Source organism: Lacerta agilis, chromosome 3 (genome assembly GCF_009819535.1).
Source record: "Lacerta agilis isolate rLacAgi1 chromosome 3, rLacAgi1.pri, whole genome shotgun sequence".
NCBI classification, from domain to species: Eukaryota; Metazoa; Chordata; class Lepidosauria; order Squamata; family Lacertidae; genus Lacerta; species Lacerta agilis.
This window is the reverse complement of record NC_046314.1, coordinates 83,131,409-83,153,833: the sequence shown is the minus strand read 5'-3', so window position 1 is coordinate 83,153,833 and position 22,425 is coordinate 83,131,409. Positions and strand designations below refer to the sequence as shown.

The 22,425-nt window shown below is 42.0% G+C and overlaps 2 protein-coding genes across 3 annotated transcripts in view; both read left to right on the top strand.

Annotated features, from left to right (window-relative positions):
* Positions 1-721: 721 nt before the first annotated feature.
* On the top strand, positions 722-10,496 carry GLO1 (glyoxalase I). The gene is made up of 6 exons (XM_033144580.1): positions 722-879; positions 2,916-2,998; positions 4,659-4,799; positions 6,664-6,731; positions 8,492-8,581; positions 8,746-10,496. Exons 1-6 carry the CDS (start codon positions 799-801, stop codon positions 8,850-8,852), a joined length of 570 nt encoding a protein of 189 aa, XP_033000471.1. The 5' UTR covers positions 722-798; the 3' UTR covers positions 8,853-10,496.
* A 4,738-nt stretch (positions 10,497-15,234) lies between these two features.
* Positions 15,235-22,425, top strand: part of BTBD9 (BTB domain containing 9) — a 147,976-nt gene continuing 140,785 nt past the window's right edge. For both annotated transcript variants that reach the window (XM_033144578.1, XM_033144579.1), the window contains exon 1: positions 15,235-15,339. The gene's annotated coding sequence lies outside the window, so the exon portion shown is untranslated. The remainder of the gene's footprint in view (positions 15,340-22,425) is intronic.

The following is a 22,425-nucleotide window of genomic DNA, read 5'->3' as shown; positions in this document are numbered from 1 at the left end:
GAAGGGGACGACAGAGGATGAGATGGTTGGACAGTGTTCTTGAAGCTACTAACATGAGTTTGGCCAAACTGCGAGAGGCAGTGAAGGATAGGCGTGCCTGGCGTACTCTGGTCCATGGGGTCACGAAGAGTCGGACACGACTGAACGACTGAACAACAACAACAGCATTTAACAGTCCAATTATACACGTGTGTTTAGGATTGTAGGCTACATCTCATTCTGTTCCTTGGTCACCTACAATTCCCAAAGTTCCCAGGAAAAAGGGATTGATTATTAAAGTTCTGTGGGAGCGGTTGCTCCGGCAAGGCAACTGGGCTCCAGAATTCTTTAGGGAAAGTTTATCAAGTGATACCATGGTGCTTTAAAAGTATGACATGCGCGCGTGGCCCATGTCTCTCCAGCAAGCTGCCGTTTCGGTGCCCAACCAAATTCCACCACCACTCCCAACCAAAGGCAACGCTTGCTACACATAAATTTGGGTCGCTTTGCCATATTTGGCGCAGATTTACTGCTTCCGCTCCCTGAAAAGGGAACAGTGTCGCAATCTGCGAAGCACGGGATTAAAATCACCTGCTTTGCTGGGGATTCTGGGAGTTGTAGGAACAGAGATTTAGTCCTAGGGAAGCGGCGCTGCTATAGGTGGAAGGGATTGCATGACGCGAGGTGCCCTAATTTGCATGGCTGGTCACTATTGGCCAGAGATTGGGGGAACCTCGTTCTCCCTGTCGCGACAGCTAGACGCTTGTAGGTTGGGCTAAGGATCCACTCCGGGAAGCAGTTCCTCTCCAGAGCCCCAACATGTCCGAGCAAGGGGAGCCCGCCGGCCTCACCGATGAAGCAGCCTTCAGTGCCTGCTCCGACCCTCATCCCAGCACGAAGGTAAAGCGAGGAGAGGATTTTTAATGTGTGCATATATAAAATGGGAGGGAGGGTTGCTTTTTGTAGGTGGGCGCAGAATTGCAAAGCGTTGGGAAGTTGCATTAACTCCTTACAGGGGATCTCTTTCTCCCTTTGCAAGCGGCGTGCAAAAGAGACGGGCTTGGCTCCCTTTTCAGGCTTGGAGATATACAGAGCCTAGGCAGAGCCAGCCAGCGATCGCCTTTCACCCGAATATTTGCGTGGCTGAACTTTAGCGCCGTCACCCGAAGGATCATATCTCTCCCGGCATGCTTGAGTTCGCCGACTCTCGTGGTTTAGAGTCTCCGTGCGATCTGTTCTTGGTGCGGAGCTGTAGTCTTTCCTGGCAGAGTATATAGCGAGATCCTTTGACCTACGTTTGCCTTGCTTTAGCTGTCCGTCTCTTACAAACGCCCAGGCCTCTGCATTTCCATTTACAGTTGAAAATGCCTTACACACGCTTTACTGAGAAATAAGCCTCGTTGAGTTTGTGTAGGATTTCAACATAACTGGTGTAAGGTTGTGGCTTCACTTGGGCTGCAATCCAGGGCACACTTAACCCATTAATAAGCCCCATTCAACACAGTAGGACCGTTGAGAGAACCTGCATGGGGATGTACTGCTAGTGGCTTTAAAATACCGTTTCTTGCAATGCCTTTGCATGCATAGAAATAATCTGGAATAAAGATACTGTACTTCAAGGCATAGGCAAATTTGGCCCTCCAGATGTTTTGGGACTACAACTCCCATGATCTCTAGCTAACAGGACCAGTGGTCAGGGATGATGGTAATTGTAGTCCCAAAACATCTGGAGGGCCAGGTTTGCCTATACCTGCTTTACCTGAACCCCAATCAAAGCATTTTGCTCAGTCCCATTTGTTAATATGTCAGACTAGGACACAGTTTGACTGTTGTGGCGCAGTCATATGTATTTTAAAAACCATTCTGGAACCGTTGCATCTGCAGCCCCAGTTTAAAGTCCAGGCAACTCCCAATTTACACAGGGGCTAGGTTCCAAGGCATCACACATTTACATGAAATTGTGTGTGTGTGTGTATAACTTTTTAATTTTCAATTTTTAAAAAATCCAATATATGCCACATTGTATCAATACCAGATTATCCCACACATTTCTCATTAACACTAAAAAATAATCAAGAATAACACATTTTTACACAAACATACCCCAGATCCCCGGACTTCCCTCCACCCCCTCTTCTGGTTCTTTAAATAAACCAAATCATCTTACATTCCAGATCCCAATTTTCCAACTACTAAACAATTAAATTTGTGGTATACAGCACAGATATTTTAAACATTCAGACCATTTTATACATTACATATCTATGCTGTCATGCTATTTTCCCTTCTAAAATTAACTTTGCTGTTGCTTTTTGCAAGCATTTAATCCAGGGGTCAGCAAACTTTTTCAGCAGGGGGCCAGTCCACCGTCCCTCAGACCTTGTGGGGGCGGACGGCGGACTATATTTTGAAGGGGAGGAAATGAACAAATTCCTATGCGCCACAAATAACCCAAAGATGCATTTTAAATAAAAGCACACATTCTACTCATGTAAAAACACCAGGCAGGCCCCACAAATAACCCAGAGATGCATTTTAAATAAAAGGGCACATTCTACTCATGTAAAAACACACTGATTCCCGGACCGTCCGTGGGCCAGATTTAGAAGGCGATTGGGCCGCATCCGGCCCTCGGACCTTAGTTTGGGGACCCCTGATTTAATCCATGTCTGCTGATGTCCCAATTTATTTACAACTGCTGGCCCCTAAATCAAAACCATTTTCCAGACTGTTACCCATTATTTTTTTCTTACTTTGGCATATTTAAATCTCCTCTGAAAAAGGCTTCCCATTCGGACAATTCCCCAGCCCTTCTGTACACTTTACGTTTGGTATGTGGAGCTCGAATTAACAAAATTATTCAAGTAAAAGCTACATTCCAGTGTTGAATGTCGTTCATGGTTGACAACAGTGTAACAAATTATACATTTCTGTAGGATTTTCTGCTGCAACAGACGATGCTAAGGATAAAAGATCCCAAAAAGTCTCTGGAGTTTTATACTAAGGTTCTCGGAATGACGTAAGTACCAACTGATTTTGGGGGGGCTGGCTCTTTTTTTCTTCATTAGCGTCTCACAATCGTCTGTTCTAAACTGCAAGCCTGCCAGTCCTGTCAGGATACGAGATTGGAGACATAATTGCATGAGCTGCTTTTAGCATGGCTTAAGATGCAACAAATTTGAACAAGAATGTTTCTAAATGTTTCATGTTGGCGATACAGAGCTTAACAGCGGGACATAAAAGTTCTGCCTCTCCTAGAACTGTGAAGTGATCCACACCATGCTTGGTGAACAAGCTGCTCATCTACCTGCCCCACCAACTGGTAGAAACTGGTCAGAGATTAGAGCTTGGTAATGTTGCCTGTGAAACAGCATTCCTGAGTAGAAATCACACGCCCTGGTGATTCTGAGTTCTCTCCACACCATGGAATTCTGTTTGCTGCTAGAGGGAACAATGGGAGGTTGGAGAGGCCCTGTACTCTAGATCAGTGTTGGAAATTAGCCATGTGCCAGGCATGTTTTGTGATTAGTTTTACGCCCACGTGGTGATCTCTGGATGCCAAGTTGGCTACTGATGAAAGCAAAATGTCACTTAGAGAAGGATCTGAAATCTTTTCTTTGATGCTTGAATTTGTTTTATTCTGGGTTGTTTCTCTGGTGTTTTAATGTGTTGTAAACTGCTTTGAGATTTGTTCTTTAAAATACAAAGTGGTATAGAAATGAAATGAATAATAGCAATAACAATAACAAAACCCTCTGAAGAAGAAAAAAGGCACCTAGACATAGAGCCTCAGCGGTGGTCGGTTTGGATTGCTGTCCAAGTAAGCATGCTGAAAAAACACGCTGTGCACTTTTTAAAATTAAAAGGCAAACAGCCCCAACTATTTGTTTGCCTCTTCTTGCCTATGGCAGTGTTTTTCAACCACTGTTCCGCGGCACACTAGTGTGCCGCGAGATGTTGCCTGGTGTGCCTTGGGAAAAATTCCAGCCAGAATATCAGCTTTGTGTTCAGCCAAACAGGCCCTGGTTGCACACTGAATAAAGTATTTTATAATTTTTCATATTTCTGTTTACTTACTATTTCATAATAAAGTAATTATAAAATACTTTCTTTGTGTTTATTTGATTCCTATTCAAGAGAATTACTTTATATATAGTCAATATAGGCACAGAGTTAAATTTTTTAAACATTTTCTAATGGTGGTGTGCCTCGTGATTTTTTTCATGAAACAAGTGTGCCTTTGCCCAAAAAAGGTTGAAAAACACTGGCCTATGGCATACACATGGGACATCGTACTGTATTGCCCTATAAATGGCAGTGGTGGGAGTATCATGTTCGGCATTTCTGGCAGTCTTGTAATAACTATGAAGAACAGCAGTAATTGAGTGCGTTAGTCTTCTGCAGTAAAAACACCAAATTACCTTGTGGCACTAGAAAAATAGATTATTGCCTAAGTTTTCTTTTGATCTATCTGTGAAGTGGATTCTTGTCTGCAAAAGCTTGCATCGTCATAAATTTGTTACCCTTGAAGGTGCCACAAGACTTACATTTTCTAAATGTTCATAACCTTTTTGACGTGAACATGAGAACTTGATTACAAAACTTCGAATGTCTTTGGTGAGTGTGTTATCTGTCTGCTTTTCTCACATAAATTTAATTTCAAGCTGTTTGCCTTCTAGCCTACTCAACAAGTTTGACTTCCCTGCTATGAAGTTCACCCTCTACTTCTTGGCTTACGAAGATAAAAATGATATTCCAAAAGATAAAAAAGAGGGAATTGCGTGGACTCTGTCTAGAAAGGGCGTATTAGAACTGACGCAGTGAGTGTTAAAACTGTGTTCTCTAAATCATGTTTTTTTCTTGTATTTTGATTATTCTGCTGGTTATTAATATAGTTGAAGCAGCATTCGACTTTCTTGTGAGCAGAGTGCCTTTCTTACACACCAGCTAGCTTTAGGTGTTCACCTAAACCCTCCTGGACATTCAAACTGGAGTGGACTGTCCCAGATTACACCTGAAATGCAGAAGCAGCAGCTACAGAATGAAAATTACCTCCTGGCAAATGTTCTGTGTGCAAAGTCTAAAATGTAGCAAGAGGTACTGAATTGTTTGTGACAGCAAAGAAGTTGTGTTCATTATACAAACTCTGCTCCTCAAAGCATATGCTTGTCACTTAACACTGAAATAAAATGCACATATTTGGCATATGTTGCAAATCATAACAAAATCTATTTTGGTGCTTGTCAGCATGTCACCATATGATGCTAGTGTGAAAATGAAAGCATATCCAGAATGTTTTGACTAAAATGTTAGGCATCAGTACATGCTAAGAATAAATCCTAATATATTCTTATCACTTAACTACAACAAAACTCCCTCTCAAACATGGCTGGAAGTAGAGCATTGATTAAATAATAGACTGAACTTTGCCTGCACCTTCCCTTATTTCGGTGCTAGGGCAAGCTTGTTTGTCGCTCTCTGAAAATGCATTTGAGACTTTTTGATTACCGGTAGGTGTGCTTTTTCATACAGGAAACTTTTTTGTGATTAATGAAGGGACAGCACTGGGGAGCGGGAGCAATGCCTGAGATTGTACTTGCTGTTTCACTACTATCGCCCCCATCTACACTATGCATTTGAAGAAGTATCTTGGAATCTGTAGTTTGTAGTGGATGCTGAGAGTTATTAGGAGGCACCTATTCCCTAAACAGAGCTGCAATTCCCTGAGTGGTTTAAACAGTCGGTCTTTCTTCCCAGGGGAACTTTGGGAACCTCAAAACGTGAAATTCCACACAAGAAAATGGTCTGTTGAGCTACATTGCTTCTGTCAGGCCAGTTTCCGACAAAAAGCTTACAACATTTGCCAGCTCTTTTTCAAGTTATGAAAAAAGGTCCTGTTTGTCCTCCAAATTCCTTCTAGGTTCTTATGTTTTTTCTTCACACACCTATCCTGGAATCCCATTCCATTATACTTCTTAGTGTCATTTTTGTCATTTCCCCCCACATCTGCTCTAGCATTTCTACGATGCAACTGGTTTTTGATGCTGATTCTTCAGTCTTCTATCTTGGCCTTAGTTTGCTTTGAGCAAAACATAATTACAAATATAAAATGGTTCTAATATATGTCCATGAGAAGTGAAAAGATTTCGGTGTCCATGGTTCCTTCAGTAAAATGGCATTTTCAAGTGAATAATGTTATATTAATATCATCTTAATCCATGACTTAATATTTGTAGAATACAGTGGTACCTCAGTTTATGAACTTAATCCGTTCCGGAAGTCCATTCTTAAACCAAAACAGTTTTTAAACCAAGGCGTGCTTTCCCTAATGAGGCCTCCCGCCGCCAGTGCCCTTCCACCATTCCAGTTCCATTCTTAGACCGAGGTAAAGTTCTCAAACCAGGACACCATTTCCGGTTTTGCGGAGTTTGTAAACCGAATCATTCTTAAACTGGACTGTTCTTAAACCGAGGTAGCACTGTATTGATTTCAGTAACTTGGAAAGGTTCGTCATTTTATCTGTTAATGTTGTATATCCCTGATGGCTGGTCTCTTCTCCTGACAAGCACTGTTAAATATTCTCTTTTGCTATTGTTATAACTGTGTTTATCACCATGCATCTTATTTTTGTTCTTAATCTCTCTTTCCCTCCCCACCCCCCACATCCCTCTCCTTTTTTTCTAGCAACTGGGGCACTGAAAATGATGAGAGTCAGGCTTACCACAATGGCAATTCAGATCCCCGAGGATTCGGTATGTTGTAAAGCAGGGGTGGTGGGATCAAGGGCTGCATTGACCCACAGTCAGTCTCTTGCGGCCAAAGTGTAAAAGTGGCCATGGTCAATTAGGGTGGGGTTGGGGATCTTGGAAATCACTAGAACAATTTGGAATCACAGAATCACAACAGTACCAGCAAGAGTGGTCAGTAAAACTAAATAATTAAAAATTTAAAAAAATGACAAGTGGGCTGGGGTCTTGGAGGGTCACAAAAAGATATTTTAGTATTCCAGTGGGTAACATAAGGGAGTAGTCAGTAAATTTAAAAAAGCAACACTTTTTAAATGGAAAAAATTGCCACAGTGTAAAAAGCCACTTGTGGGAGGGGCATATGCAGGCCATGGTAAGTCACCCCTGTTGTAAAGAAAGCTGATGTGAGTGAGTAATGCTCATATTTTTTCTTCCCATGAATTTCAACAAAACCTATCTTAACTAGCAGATGCCAAGAACATAGGTATAATCCAATTCCAGAGTTTTCACCAGGTTTTATAGATTAAAAGCTAATTGGGGTAATTGAACTTATAAAGGCAGAATAACTGGATTCATAATTACTTCAGAGAATTTGGCGCAAAACCTTGAGAGCAATTCCTACATCTTGAGGAGGCAACAGCAGTTAAGGGTGTATCTTGAATAAACGTGTGGATCTGGTGAACACATTATTCTGCATCTTTCTGACGCACTGTTGGTTGCTTCTTCAGTTTCTAGCTGACTACCTCACAGCCCTTTAGTAAGTGTTCCTCTAGGGAGGAAAAGAGTGCCATTTTCCTGTAGGTGCTCCAACTCTGGTGGCAGTGACTCATAAACTGCAGACAATAGTACTTTGTTTCAGTTAAAGTTGGATTTTCAGTTGTGTGTGCCTTGTTGCCGTCCGGTTTGGTTTGTCATGGGTGTTACTCCTGTCACATCATAGAGCTAGCCACAGTTGGTGTGCCTGTTTTAATGGAAAGGTGACATAAAGCCAACTTAGATGGCTTCAGAAAGGGATAAGGAACCTGTGACCAGGCGTTGTTGGGACTATGACTTTCATCATCCCTCACTGTTGGCCATGCTGACTGGGACTGATGGGAAGGCCACTAGTCCTGATGAGTATATGCTACCTCCGGGATCAGCAGCATGCATCTAAATATCTGTTGCTGTGGTCCAACTGTGTGAGAAGGACGTGGGATGTGATGGTGTGGGATTCCCCATAGGCTTCACAGCTCATTGGCCACTGGGGGAAAACCAGATGCTGCGCAAGATAGGCATTGGGTCTAATTTAGCAGAGATCTCTCTTAAGCAAATGTTTGATGAACAAACTATAAATTCCCCCCCCCCCAAAAAAAAACTATCAACCTTTTAAAAGAAGAACTGAGGGTGGCCAGCTTCTGCGTTCTATTTTCCTGATGTTGTTAATTTTGGGTCTGAAAGCATATTTTCACACAACATACCCCTGCGTAAGATATCAACAAGCACTTCACAGTGATTGTCTCTGTGTACTCTGATGTAGCTGGGATTATGTATGCAATACCGTCCCCAGAGAACCGTAGCGTACATTTATGCTATGGTATAAATTAGCTCTGGTATTAAGTACGCTTTCTGCATAGCCAGAAATATATATATATATATATATATATATATATATATATATATATATATATATATATATATATATATTTGCAATTGCGTTAAGAAAAGAAGGGTTTATTCACATTTGTATTAAAAGCACCCATTGCCTTTGGTACTTTGTTGTTTTTCAGGTCATATTGGAATTGCTGTTCCTGATGTAAATGCAGCTTGTAAAAGATTTGAGGAGCTGGGAGTGAAATTTGTCAAAAAACCAGATGATGGTAAGTCTTCGGTGTAAATAGTGGCTCTCAAATTGTAACTCGTGTGTGTCTGTGTTTGTTTACTTGTTTGCTTGCTAAACTATCGGTAGTTTTAGAGGCTTGAAACATGAATTTGTTGAGGACTTCTTCTATTAAAGCTTATAAACTATATTTATCTTTTGTAGGTAAAATGAAAGGACTTGCTTTTATCCAGGATCCTGATGGCTACTGGATTGAAATCCTGAATCCGAACCATATGACAACTATAATCCCAATTGGAAATACTGCGTAGTGATCTTGCCATCGAGAGACTGAAAATTCTTAACAATGTCCTTTTGATTTAACAAAAAGTTGTTCTAGTCATTCGCCAAATGATAAACAAATGGGAATGAACAGTATTCCCTTTCCCCTTGCTATGTCTGCAAAGGTAGGAGATTGGAAGCTTCCATTTCTAGCTTGTGGTGAGCTATACTTTGCCATTTTGACTGAATGCAGAAAACTATGGTTTGCCACCCACAAACTTGGAAGTGTAGGCTTCTAATGTCTTTTCCTAATGCATGAACAAATGCAAGGAGGATGCACATGAATGAGGCTTAGTGCTGCTTATTTTCATAAGAAAAGGCTATGGTTTGTGCTGACTGTATTTAAGAACCCACACAATGGTGTACAACAGATAAACTGTGATTTCGAGCTGCTTATCTTCTTTTGTCTTTGATCTGCATATCTCACAAGTTCATTCCTATCTGCACAGAGCAGCAGCATTTTGAGATGGAGCAACAGTCATAACTGGTTTATCAGTGGTTTGTGAATTCAGATGTAATGGCAGACATTAATTAGTGCAAACCATGATTGAGCCTAACATAAGGTCAAACATTTTTTTAAAGAAAACCCCATAGTTTGCCATACTGCTTGAATGTAGCCAATACAGTATGTTCTGGAATTAGTTACTTGGTTTATCCTGCACAAAAATCATAATTGTAACCTTTTTGTAGCTGGCCACATTTTGTAGTATATTATGGCCAGATTCTTATTCTTAGTAAAAAAAAATATTGTTTTGGTATGCAAGATGGCTGAGGTTGCATTATTTAAACATGCCGGCAAAAGACAAGACTATTTAGATCTTTCATGTTTTATGAGCTGGAAGCAAATACTGAAGTCTTGCTCCTTTTCTCTTTGATGGTGGCAAAGCTGCATTTGTTGGCGATTTTTATAATGACCGCTTCATGGGTTTATAAGAATACTTCAGCTGCAGTTACTAGTGAGGAAGTCCCATTGAAATCTGAGATATACTTCTAAGTAAGACATATATAGAATTGCACTGTTAGTCTGCATTGTTCCTGAATCCAGTTGATGTTGAATTTTAGAACACAGGTGTTGCTTTGTGCCTTGAACCCAAGTGCACAAGTTAGTATGAACAAAATGGCAGCGTACAGTTAAAAATGAACAGGCAAGTACTACACTTATGGTATGAATGCTAGTTACAAGTGCTTGAAGTGGGGTAGGATGCCATCCTACTTTTCAGGCAGACTGGATACCACACCCACAGTTGTCCTTCAGGAGCCAGGTGGCATGACATATATTTTCTTAATATCAGTTTTGTCTTGGTGTAGTTCTAAAATAAACTAAAGCCTAGATGTCTGAAATGTTAATGTACCACCTATTGCGCTCTTTACCTGACTCAGTGGGTTTCTAGTTGTTTCCAAGCTCTCCCAAGGTTTACAAAACTGACACATGAACTAGTCAGTCTTCACCAGTGTTTAATTTGTATTGACACATTTAGCCTATGCAATCCACACTTTGCCGAATAGCCCTGACTCAACTGTCTTTGTTAATCGGGGCATTGTTAGCAGCACTTTAGATCTCCTTTTGTGATTAACCAGCCTTTAGTGCAGTGTTGACATCAAATAATAATAAAAAAATATTTTCAAGTTAAAAACTCTGTGTGACCGTCTTTTGTCAGAACACATGGAAGAATTTGTAAATGAGGAACAACATGCCCTGCACTATTCTTCACTTCCCTCAAAAAAACCTCTTGTTTTGGCACCCTCCCATGCAACTCTTCAGAATACTGTGCTTGCCTGAAAGGAACAACTGTAATGACTATGTGAACAGAATTGCTGGCAGGACTGAGTTTGACTGGGTCACCTCACATAGGACAGAAGGAAGCTGCCTTATACAAGCAGCTTTTGGTTGGCACAGAATTGGTCGTTGAGATAGTCCTGGAAGTTGAGGTAGCCTAGGGGTAGGGTTGCTGTTCAGGGCAGAGCTGTGCCTGGTTCAGGAGCTTGAGGAGGAACACATTGGCTAGAGAGCAGTGCTTCTCAATTTGTCACGTTTATTGTTTCTCGGCTAAGTTAAGCTTCATTATTCTTTGAAAACTTTGGAGTTGAATATTTAGGTGACAGTTCAAGGTAATGTATATAAGCAACCTTCTTACTGGCATATTTAATAATAATTTTTAATCTATAATACATAATTGAAAAGTTTGCTACTTCTAGCCAGCATAATTTTAAAGCCCCATAGGGGGTGTATAAACACATTAAAAATGTATTTGCTTTAATCATGGGTTGAGCGCTCAAATGGGAAGGGAAATCATTAATCTAAAATATACTTCCTTTTTCATTGTTAGTGTGTAGGCTGCATAATTGTGAAGACAACTGATGTGGCTAACACAACCTATAGCTTCACTCAGTCATCACCCCCCCCCCTATTTAGCTAAAAATTGAGATTGTCAAAACATGGAAATGAGTTCCAGTCCCCCACCTTCTTGTCCTCATATCTCACTTTGAGCAATTAGTATCTCACTATTAGCAGTGGAAGCTATTGAATCCTGTCGGAAAAAGACTTGGAACTAATAATTACATAACAGCTGGCATTCTTGGGTGCTGTATCATGTCGTAATTTTTAGAGCCCTGTCTGTAAACCACAGTGCATGTAGACTACAGTGAGGGGGGGAAGTATTTGATCCCCTGCTAAATTTGCCCGTTTGCCCTCTGACGAAGAAATGACCAGTCCATAATTTTAATGGTAGGTTTATTGTAGCTGTGAGAGACAGAATAACAACAGGAAAAACCCCAGAAACCCAGAAGACAAAAGTCAGAGATTGATGTACATTATAATGAGTGAAATAAGTATTTGATCCCCTATCAACCAGCCAGATGTCAAGCTACCTGGTATCTTCACTGTATGTAACAAGCTGAGATTAGAAGCACCTGCTGTAAGGGAGAGGTTTTACCTGTAATCCCAGCTCGTTACAATACCTGAACAAAAGACACCTGTCGACAAGCCTAGCCAGTCTCCAGACCTTAATCTAAGAGTACATTAATTGCACACTGCTGTGGCTGCTGCTTAGGTCATTTGCAAACACTGCATATACAATGGGTCACTGAGCCAGTGAAGAGCCTTTAGGCTGCAATCCTAAACACTGGCTAGAGAATTCATCCTAATGAACATGGTAAACATGCCTAGGACTGTACCACTGATATCCAATGAAGCAGCTATGGAGTTATGGTTGTTTTTTCAGCAGCTTCTATGCGACCACTGTTGCAAGTAAATTAGTGTGTGATTTCTTCAATGCAGATTTTTTTGTAAGTTTGTTTTGCTGCTTAATACTGAAGTCTGCAAATCTAGTGTCTGTTGCAATTAATTAATGACTTGTGAGGATAAAGCTTTCTCTTAAACTCTAATCTACCGGTAGTATAAACATGTCTGACTGTTTATCATTGGCCACTCTAATATTCATAAATAACATTTGCATTAATTCCCTGGATGTGTGTTAAATTCACGTGACATTTGCCCATTGCTATAGTGTTTGCACTTCTTCCTGTCTTGCATAGTTTTTGTTGCCTATCTGGAATTGTAAAACTGGTTGTATGTGAAAGTGAGAGGCACCTGGCAGATTGCTGTATATGTGGCTGCTGCATGTTGGGTCACAAGCTGTGAATGCCTGAGTTAGAAGGAAAGTGTTTGCATATTTGAGTGTGTACTTGCACTGAGCTTCTACACTGGCTTAGTGCTATATTTGAACTTGGAGATGTTCCTGCTGCTGGAAAGCTTTCACATGTCCAGTACTTTATGACTTGTGGTGGATACATTCACTATCAAGTTTAGCAGTAAAATGTACTGCAGTTGGTGATGCAGGAAAGGTAGGACATGCCATTTATGAAGGGGCCCTTAATTAATTTATCCCGGGCTAAGTGTTTTAAAGATTTCTTTGGCTTCTTTGCAGGTCAGGTGGGTTAGGTCTCCAGTGGTTTTTAGTGAAAGAAGGGTATTGCATAGATTGAAAACGAAACTCAAGTACAAACTGAACTGTGAACCAGAAGGGGGAAGAGTTTGTACTGGGCTAGATGTTCTGAATGAGGGTCTCTGTATAACAAACGAGGGTACCTTCATTTCCCCTACTGCCAACATTGAGGACCATCTTACACAGAAGGGAGAGATCACTGAACACACACCATTTAACATAATTTGAAATGCATTTCATGTCTCTCTCTGGCTGATTTTATCAGATGTGGGCCGCCATGAAAACAATCTTAATTTTATACTCAAATGGGCCCGTGATTGTATGTGCCTTTCTGCATTTAAACATGAATAGGCTGGTGTGGAAAGCTTACATGCCCTCACTGGGCACTTCTGAGGCTCCAGCGGCTGGGCCAAGGGAGGTGGTGCTGCTGGGGCTGCAGCTTAGAGGCTGAGACCGGGGATGACCAGCAGGCCCAGCCTGCACACTGCCCTCTCATCTGCTCGCCTAGATGCCAGCAGTGATGGCGGCTAAGTCCCCACAGTGGCAGGGGGCTCATGGGTCCGTGCCAAGGCTGCTAGAAGGGAGGAAAGGAAGTAGGCTGCCCCAGAAGAGGAGGAGGTAGGTGGGCAATTGGGAGACTTACCTGTGCTTTAACACAGCAGCAGTGGCGGCGTTGGAGGCTGGGGTGGCTCAGCATGGTCATTTCTGAAGGGCCGCAGCCTAAATTTTGGGGGACCAAAAGGGTCTTGGCCCCTTAGAGTTAGTGCCTATGCTTGTGCCCAAGCGTCTTCTTGGTGATGTTGCTGCGATGGTGTTCCCACAGGCCAGGGTCACCAGTATCTCCTGCCTTGATTTCCTCCACACACAACCCCCCCCCCCCAGGATAGACAGGTTCAATAAAGTAAATATTGTGTCATGCTCATGGTCTTTTGGGAGGTAGCTCTGGTTTGCATGCCATCAATTTCAAGGATTAGAAAAAAGGATGCCCTGCTTGCGTTTTATACCAGCTTCTGTGAGTAATTCTATTGCTGGTTTGAATGTTTTTAAGGTTTTTCAGTGCTCAGAACTTGTAAAAACATAACTTGTTTTTCCTCATATTTGTCCTTGTTGCTCTCATTAGATCCTCATAGAATAGTCAGCAAAAGCTATGATAACATTTCTCAGTGGGCGGGGTGCCTTTAGGCTTTGGTCCTAGGCTACAGTGGAGCCTTTCCATATCTGTTGTGTTACACATTTCTGGAAGCAGGTTCTTCCACCATTCAATAAGAAAACCCACTTGTTGTTAAATCTCCCAAGTGAATATTTGGCATCTGGGCCTCATTTCTTGGCCATAAAGACTTACCGGTAACTAGAAGTCTTCTTGTGGCTATTTAATAAGAATTTTGTAAGAATGGCAGAGGCCCAAGTCCATAGCTGCTTTGGCTTCTACATCTACTTTCTGACAGTGTTGTCTTTTTTTAATGTAGACAGTGTTGTGTTTTTTAATGTAGGGTTGGCAGGTTCTGTCTTGGGAGACAATGGAAGTGTGTTCTTTCATGGGTGACAGCTAACTGTTAAGAGCAGGGGTCAGCAAACTTTTTCAGCAGGGGGCCGGTCCACTGTCGCTCAGACCTTGTGGGGGGCCGGACTATATTTTGGGGGGGGAAATGAACGAATTCCTATGCCCCACAAATAATTCAGAGATGCATTTTAAATAAAAGGACACATTCTACTCATGTAAAAACACGCTGATTCCCGTACTGCATTTAGAAGGCGATTGGGCCGCATCCGGCCCCCGGGCCTTAGTTTGGGGACCCCTGGTTAAGAGAGTTATAGAGCGGGCCGTGGCCAATACGAGAGAGATGAAGGCATCTGGTTCTGCTGCTACAGATGCACCATGGCGTTTGTCCTTTCTGCGCTCTTCCCGGCGGTGCCTCCTCCTCTGGTCACTGCTGTGGATACAGGACCTGACTGTCAGCCTCCATGCACTGCGATCATCTGCAAGGAATTCCCACAGGCAGAGCTGATGTTGGCAGCCTTCCTGCCATGTTTGCAGACATCTTTGCAATGCAGAGTTGTTCTGGTGCCTGAAGGCAGCTCCCCGTAGAGCAGAGGCTGTTGGGCCTCTGCCATTTTGACAAAATCCTTATTTTATTTTTAAAAAGTATTCCAGGGAAACTCATAGTTATAAGATTCTGACAAAATCCTTATTTTATTTTATTTTTAAAAAGTATCCCAGGAAAACTCATAGCTATAAGTAAATAAATGCAAACAGACTGAGTGTTTGGAAACCATTTACTATATACACTCTTTCCAGAACTGAATCTCCATGTAAATTTGTGTCTTTGGCCCAACCAGGTATGAAGGATCCCCGCGCAACCCTTCTAGCTTTCTTTAGTATCTCGCTGACGCACTCCTGCGCTCTGCTACGGACGTCAGCGCGCAGCGCCGGCGGGAGCGTCGTTGCTAGGTGACGTCAGCGCGCCGGCCGACGCGCGGACGCGACAGCCGGTGTAGGAGGGGGGAGGGGGCCGCGCTCGAGTTCTCCAGCCCGGTAAGTGTGGCGGAGGGATGAGGGGGCTGGACTTGGGCTCCCTGCGCCCTGCGCCGTCTCGCTCGGGCCTGCGGGTGGCCGGGTGGGAGGCTTGAGGGGCAGGGCTCAGTTTCCCTCCCCTTCCCCTTCCCCGTTGCCCCACCCCCCTACCGGTCCGGTGCTTGGGGAAATGGGGCGGGGTGGGAGCCTGCCCTTTTCCTGGGTCTTGGTGCGTTTCTCTCTATTGCGGTCGTTGGGAAAAGAGGCAGAGAAATGTCAGGCCGGGGTTGTGGGCGGCGGACGCGCCGCCTGCCTTTCGCTAACGGCCCACGGTGGCCTCGCGACAAGATGGGCGGTGCGGGTGGGCGGTGGGTGGGTGGGTGCACCTGGCGTTGCATGGGGTGACGGGGCTGCCCCTGACCTTGCAGTCCTCCCCGCCCCCAGGATACGGTGCAGGTCTTCCTGGACCCTTCAGGCCAGGCGTGGTGGGTTGAGAAAGTGTGCTTTTGAGGGTTTTCACAGGGACAGGCAGGCCACTTATCTGAGGATGCTCTGGACTCCTGTCTTTTAAGCCCAAACCTTTACTTTTCATTTTTAGCAGGGATTAGGCGCAGGTCAAGCTGCACTAGCTGCCCTTAGCTGCCCTTAGCTGCTTTCTTCGGGTGTTGACAAAAAAATAGCAGTAGGCTCCTTGGGTTTGATAAGGAAGGGCTTGCTTCTGCATAGCCATGGGTAGGATTGCAGCCTTGACCCTTTTCCATCCTGCTAAGTAATGATAATGATAATAATAATAATGATTATGATTATATATATGCCACTCATCTGACTGGGTTGCCCCAGCCACTCTGGGCGACTCTCAACAAAAAATAGTACAGTGGTACTTTGGTTTGCAACTGTTTTGGATTACAACCCCATTGGCGAAAGCGCGCCTTAGGTTACAACCTGTTTTGGTTTACAACCGGACCTCCGGAACGGATTATGGTTGTAAACCAAGGTACCACTAAAAGAAAAACACTGCAAGAACAGTGTTGTTCTTGGGTTGGGAATTGTATCTGTGCTAGTTGCTGGAGAGGCTTTTCTATGGTGGCACCTGGACTTTGGAATGCTCTCTTCAGGGAGGTTTGACTGGCACCGTAGCTATAATCTTTTTGGCACAAGGTTAAGCCATTTTTAATCAGCTGATCTTTAGGTTTTATATTATTTATTTTTATTCGCTATATTTATATCCCACCTTTCCCAAAAGGAGCTCAAGACTGCATATATGGTTCCTACTCCTCTCTGTTTTATCATTGTAACATCACTGTTAGACTGAGAGACTGATCCAGGGTAACCAAGTGATGCGCATATCTGAGAGATGTTTTGGACCGTTGGCTCCCCAGTTCTATAGCTTGTATGAAGATACTGTGGTGTCTTGTTATATTGTGTGGTGTTATTATTATTATTATTATTATTTTATTTTTACCCCTTCTGACTGGATTGCCTCAGCCATATATAAAAACATAATAAAACAAACATTTAAAAACTTCCCTATTTAGGGAACCTTTCCAAAGGTTGTTGCTTTTCTCCTTGACATCTGATGGGAGGGCATTCCACAGGGTGGGCACCACTACCGAGGAGGCCCTCTGCCTCATCCCCTGTAACTTCGCTTCTCACAGTGAGGGAAATGCCAGAAGGCCCTTGGTGCTGGATTTCAGTGACCTGGCTGAATGACAGAGGTGGAGACACTCCTTCAGATATACAGGGCTGAGGACGCTTAGGGCAGGGGTCAGCAAACTTTTTCAGCACGGGCTGGTCCACTGTCCCTCAAACCTTGGGGGGGGGGGCTGGACTACCGGTATATTTTGAAAAAAAATATGAACGAATTCCTGTGCCCCACAAATAACCCAGAGATGCATTTTAAACAAAAGTACACATTCTACTGATGTAAAGACACCAGGTAGGCCCCACAAATAACCCAGAGATGCATTTTAAATAAAAGGACACATTCTACTCATGTAAAAACACGATTCCCAGACCATCCGCGGGCCACATTTAGAAGGCGATCGGGCCACATCTGGCCCCCGGGCCTTAGTTTGGGGACCCCTGGTTTAGGGCTTTAAAGATCAGCACCAACACTTTGAATTGTGCTTATTGGAACCCACTGGGTGGGGGGTGGTTTAATATGTTGCTTGCACAGATTCCTTATTGCTTCTGTTACCAACTTCAGTATGGAGCAGGGCTTTTCTGCCTTTTCTATAGCTGTCTAGAAGTGCAGTGACAAACCAAGATGTAAAAGTGAAACTAAATTAGAAGGGCAAGAAAGCAGTACATGCTTGAATTTGTTCCAGCTCATTCACACAATACTTAACTATGGTTTGGTGTGTCAACACAATCATTGTAAGTAACTATACTACAAATTGTGCACAAATTGCTTCAGTCTGGATGCCTTGAAACTTCATCAGAGTAGTGAATTTGCAATTTTGTTGTTGTCATTACCTCCACCTGTCAGTGTTTCTATCTTGGAAATCTTAGATACTTAAAATGTGGTGTTCCACTTTCTAAGTTGTGCAGAGATTTTAATTCTGAAAGCCACAATCTCAGATATTTTACAATTAGACGCAAAGTTTCCAGTTGTAGAGCACCTGTGTAATTTTCATTAGAACGCCATCTTTCATGTATTCCTGTTGTATATTTAGTGGCATCTACTTTGCGCCTGTTTCAGTTATTTGCACGGGTTTCTTGTTTTCCACATATAAGACTGATTTGTAATAATTTGATTATTATAATGGTTTCTGAATGGAGTTATTTACATAATTACCATTTTGAATCTCTTAATTGCTTGTCTTCCTTTTGTTGCATTTCAAACCAAGCTGTCTTGACAGTTTTTCATATGTATATATGAACACAGTGCATATGCACTCTTTGCCATAATGGAATTATCCTTGCATGCACTTTTTAATTTAGATTTACAACTTGTGCCAGCTTAAGGACTTGCATGAGGAAACAAACCAAGCACTCCCTCCCCCTGTATAACCAACAATAATCAATTTGATGTTTTTCTTGTTTCTCTGTACGTATTGTGTTTTTTAGTCTGTATATTGCCTTGTGATATGGAAGACAATCTTACTCAGCTACGAGTGATCGCCAAAGAAAGAAAGAACATATGAAAGTGTGGTTTATAAATATTTAAATTAAATCAAAAATTTCTGACCCATTCATAATCCTGATCTCTAAATGGACATTTAAAAATAGCTATACACTCAAAGTAGTATTCATTGGTTCTTTCTCTGCTCATTTTATCCTCTGAGCAATCCTGTATAGACCTTCTTGTTCACAATGCTGAACAACATAATAAATCCAGGTTAAGTACCTATGGTTTAACTTAACAATTGCGTTTTGTACTGCCTGCATAGTGTGTTTTTGGCCTAGATCAACATGATTCTTTCCAGGTGGCAGATACAGGCTTAAAACCAACAAGTGAGATTAGGGTGGAGCTAGATTTGAACTAAGAACTTCTTCAGTTATTTTAGCCACTATGCTGCACGAACTCTCCATTTTGCAGTAACTTGATAGACTGAAGCAGACAAACAGGGCTTGGCAACTAAAATGATTCAAGGAAACGAAAATGAAAGCAGGCAGAAGTCTTCCAAAAGTGCCACTACTTTTTTATAGTCACTGCAAAAAAAAAATACTTTCTGCACTTACAATTATAATACTTAGTTTTGTTTTGGTCTCTGGTACTCATCAGGTGCTTTTCAAACCAGGACACATGGCAATGCTTATGGTCTGAAGCTACAATAATTCCTATTACTTTCCCAACTCAAGTTGTGGAGCTCTGGAAATCCCTTTTGCTCAGACAGCTACACTGTCCTTGAGTAGTGCATCAGGTAGTGCTGGTGGGCCCTCCTGAGGCCTTGGGCAGCTGCTCAGTGCTGCTGATGTGCACCCCCACACCAACCCTGCCTTAGTTATGCACACACTTAAAATCCTCAGTTACACTTAAGTCAGAGCTTTCCAAACTTTTCATGTTGGTGACACACTTTTTAGACATGCATCATTTTGCGACACAGTAATTCAATTTTACTAGCAAACCTAACGTTAAACTAACCCCTTTCCAGCAGCGGGAGGAGTGTGGAGAGTGTTTGCACGGCACACATACACATTGCAGCTGACACACTAATGTATCGCGACACACAGTTTGGAAAGCTGTGCTCTAAGTCGTTTTCCTGTTGTTCAGTAGTTTATCCTGTAAGATCTGCTGTTCCTACTGGCTGACATGACACAACTTCTCTTCCACCAACACCTTTGGACAGCTCAACAGGAATCTGATTTAATTTTATTCTGTATATATGTGTATTTAAAATTCAATTTATTATGCTTATATATTTTCCTTCTCCCAAGGAACTCAAGGTATTTTGCACTGAGCTATTCTTCTTAGCCTCAGAACTACCCGTGAGTTAGGAGGGAAGAATGCATGTTTGAGTGGTGGAGATAAACTGGATCAAGGTATCTGCTTCATGCCTTCAGTGGGAATTTAAATCCAGATCTTCCTCAGTTCACTGGCAACATGGTATTCATTGTGCAACACTGGTTCCTAGTTATTAAAAACTTATATTCTGCCTTTTGAACCAGAAGATTTGGAAAGGTGACTCACAAATACACATTAAAACAACAAAAATGCATTAAACAAAAACAGAATGAAAGCCAACTAATAATTCCTGAAATAAACAGCAGAAAAACTTACCAAAAGCAGCCAAGGCTTATGAAAAAGTGTCGTGTTAATTTGGCATCAACCTTCCAGGGTAGAAGGGAGGAGTTGCACAGTCCTTTTGTCACAGTTGGAAAGACATGCATACATTTGTGCATACATAATTTTATTTGTATACTGCCTTTCCACAATTCAAACCATGCTCAAGGCGGCTTACAACATGAAAAAATACAGAATACTATAACATGCTTGATGTTTTTATTATGTTTTTAGAGATGTTGTAAGCCGCCCAGAGTGGCTGGGGAAACCCAGCCAAATGGGTGGGGTATTAATAATAATGGTGCTGGAGGAGACTCTTGAGAGTCCCATGGACTGCAAGAAGATCAAACCTATCCATTCTTAAAGAAATCAGCCTTGAGTGCTCACTGGAAGGATAGATCCTGAAGTTGAGGCTCCAGTACTTTGGCCACCTCATGAGAAGAGAAGACTCCCTGGAAAAGACCCTGATGTTGGGAAAGATGGAGGGCACAAGGAGAAGGGACGACAAAGTATGAGATGGTTGGACAGTGTTCTCGAAGCTACTAACATGAGTTTGGCCAAACTGCGAGAGGCAGTGAAGGATAGGTGTGCCTGGCGTACTCTGGTCCATGGGGTCACGAAGAGTCGGACACGACTGAACGACTGAACAACAACAACATTAATAATAGTAGTAGTAGTCGTAGTCATAATAGTCATAAACAATCAATTAAACATTAAAATAATACACAACCAAACTGAACAATTTCCACATAAATTACATCAATATCTAAAATAAAGATACAAAAAACCAACAGCAGAAGTCCCACCACCACCACCACAAGTGCAAAACCCCCCAAACACATCAGCCCAAGAATCTGTTCAGCAGTTTCAACTTTTGCAGCTGGAATCAGTTCAGGCCCCACACTCCCAGGCCAGGTGGAAAAAGGCCTGCAAAGTAGGGAACAGGTCTTCCAGTACCCTGTCTTGCGTAGCCCTCTCCTGAAATCTAGAGTTGGGCTCCTGAGGAAGATATAAAAATAGGGGTGGGATACCTGTGGTTCTCCAAGTGTTGTTGGATTTCTTTTTTTTTTAAAAGATTTTTTATTATTTTACAATAAAACAAAGAAAGAAGAAAAAACATAACATAAACACAATAAAACACAATACATAATAAACAATAATCAAAATAGAAATATTAACAGTAACAACAAACAAAGAAGAACGTATACAAACCTTAACAAACATCTATCTTTGTACTTTTCTTGTTTCTGACTTATCTGTTAGGGGACTTCCCCTGTTCCCTCCACTGCCTTTAAGATCATATATACTCTTTAGGTAGCTTTATATCTTTTTCCAGTAACATTAACCAAATCTCTTAATACTCTTTAAAATTACTTAATCTAATATAAATCATCACTTATAATCAATATCTTAACGTGTTCTTGCACCATTAAATCATTCACAACATAAATTTCTTCTGAACAATTTTTCTAATATTAACCTGCTAAAGCCAATTCTTCTAGTTAATTCTGCTCAAATATTCAAATGTTCAATTTTACACACTTAAGTAAATAGTCCTTAAATTTCTTCCAATCCTGCGACACCTTCTCCTCCCTCTGGTCTCGGATTCTAGCGGTCAGTTCAGCGAGTTCCATATAGTCCATTAACTTCATCTGCCATTCTTCCACTGTTGGGATCTCTTCACCCTTCCAGGTTCTTGCCAATAAAATTCTAGCAGCTGTTGTGGCATACATAAAAAATACTCTATCCTGACTGGGAATCTCTTCATTGGTCATGCTCAAAAGGAATGCCTCTGGTTTCTTACTAAAGGTAATTTTCATTAACTTCTTTAACTCGTTATAAATCTTATCCCAGAAAGCATTTACCCCAGGACATGACCACCACATATGAAAAAAGGTACCTTTCGTAGATTTACATTTCCAACACACATCAGACATTTTAGAATTCATCTTAGCTATCTTAACTGGTGTCAGATACCATCTATACAACATTTTCATTATATTTTCTCTTAAACTATTACAAGCAGTAAATTTGATACCTTTCTGCTACAATCTCTCCCAGTCATCCATCATAATATTGTGACCCACATCTTTCGCCCAATCTATCATTGTCGATTTAACCAATTCGTCTTTCGTATGCCACTCTAGCAACAAGTTATACATCTTGGAAAGGTTTTCAAGTGTTGTTGGATTTCAACTCTCAACAGCCTTAGTCAGCTGGCCAGTGCTGGGAGGAAAAATGGGGAGTTTTAGTCCAGCAACATTTGAAGAGCCACAAGTTTTCCTCCAGCAACTTAGATGTGTGATTAAATTCAAAGGAAAGACAGCTTCCCTGTGTCTCATCCCAGTGAACATTCTGTGGTTGCATTCTGAACCATTTGT

What these genes read in the sequence shown, in the direction of transcription:
- GLO1 (XM_033144580.1), top strand. Translation starts at nt 799, where the DNA reads ATGTCCGAGCAAGGGGAGCCCGCCGGCCTCACCGATGAAGCAGCCTTC. An exon ending in ACTAAGGTTCTCGGAATGAC is followed by an intron (nt 2,999 to 4,658) that starts GTAAGTACCAAC and finishes TTTGCCTTCTAG; the next exon opens with CCTACTCAACAAGTTTGACT. An exon ending in TGTCAAAAAACCAGATGATG is followed by an intron (nt 8,582 to 8,745) that starts GTAAGTCTTCGG and finishes TATCTTTTGTAG; the next exon opens with GTAAAATGAAAGGACTTGCT.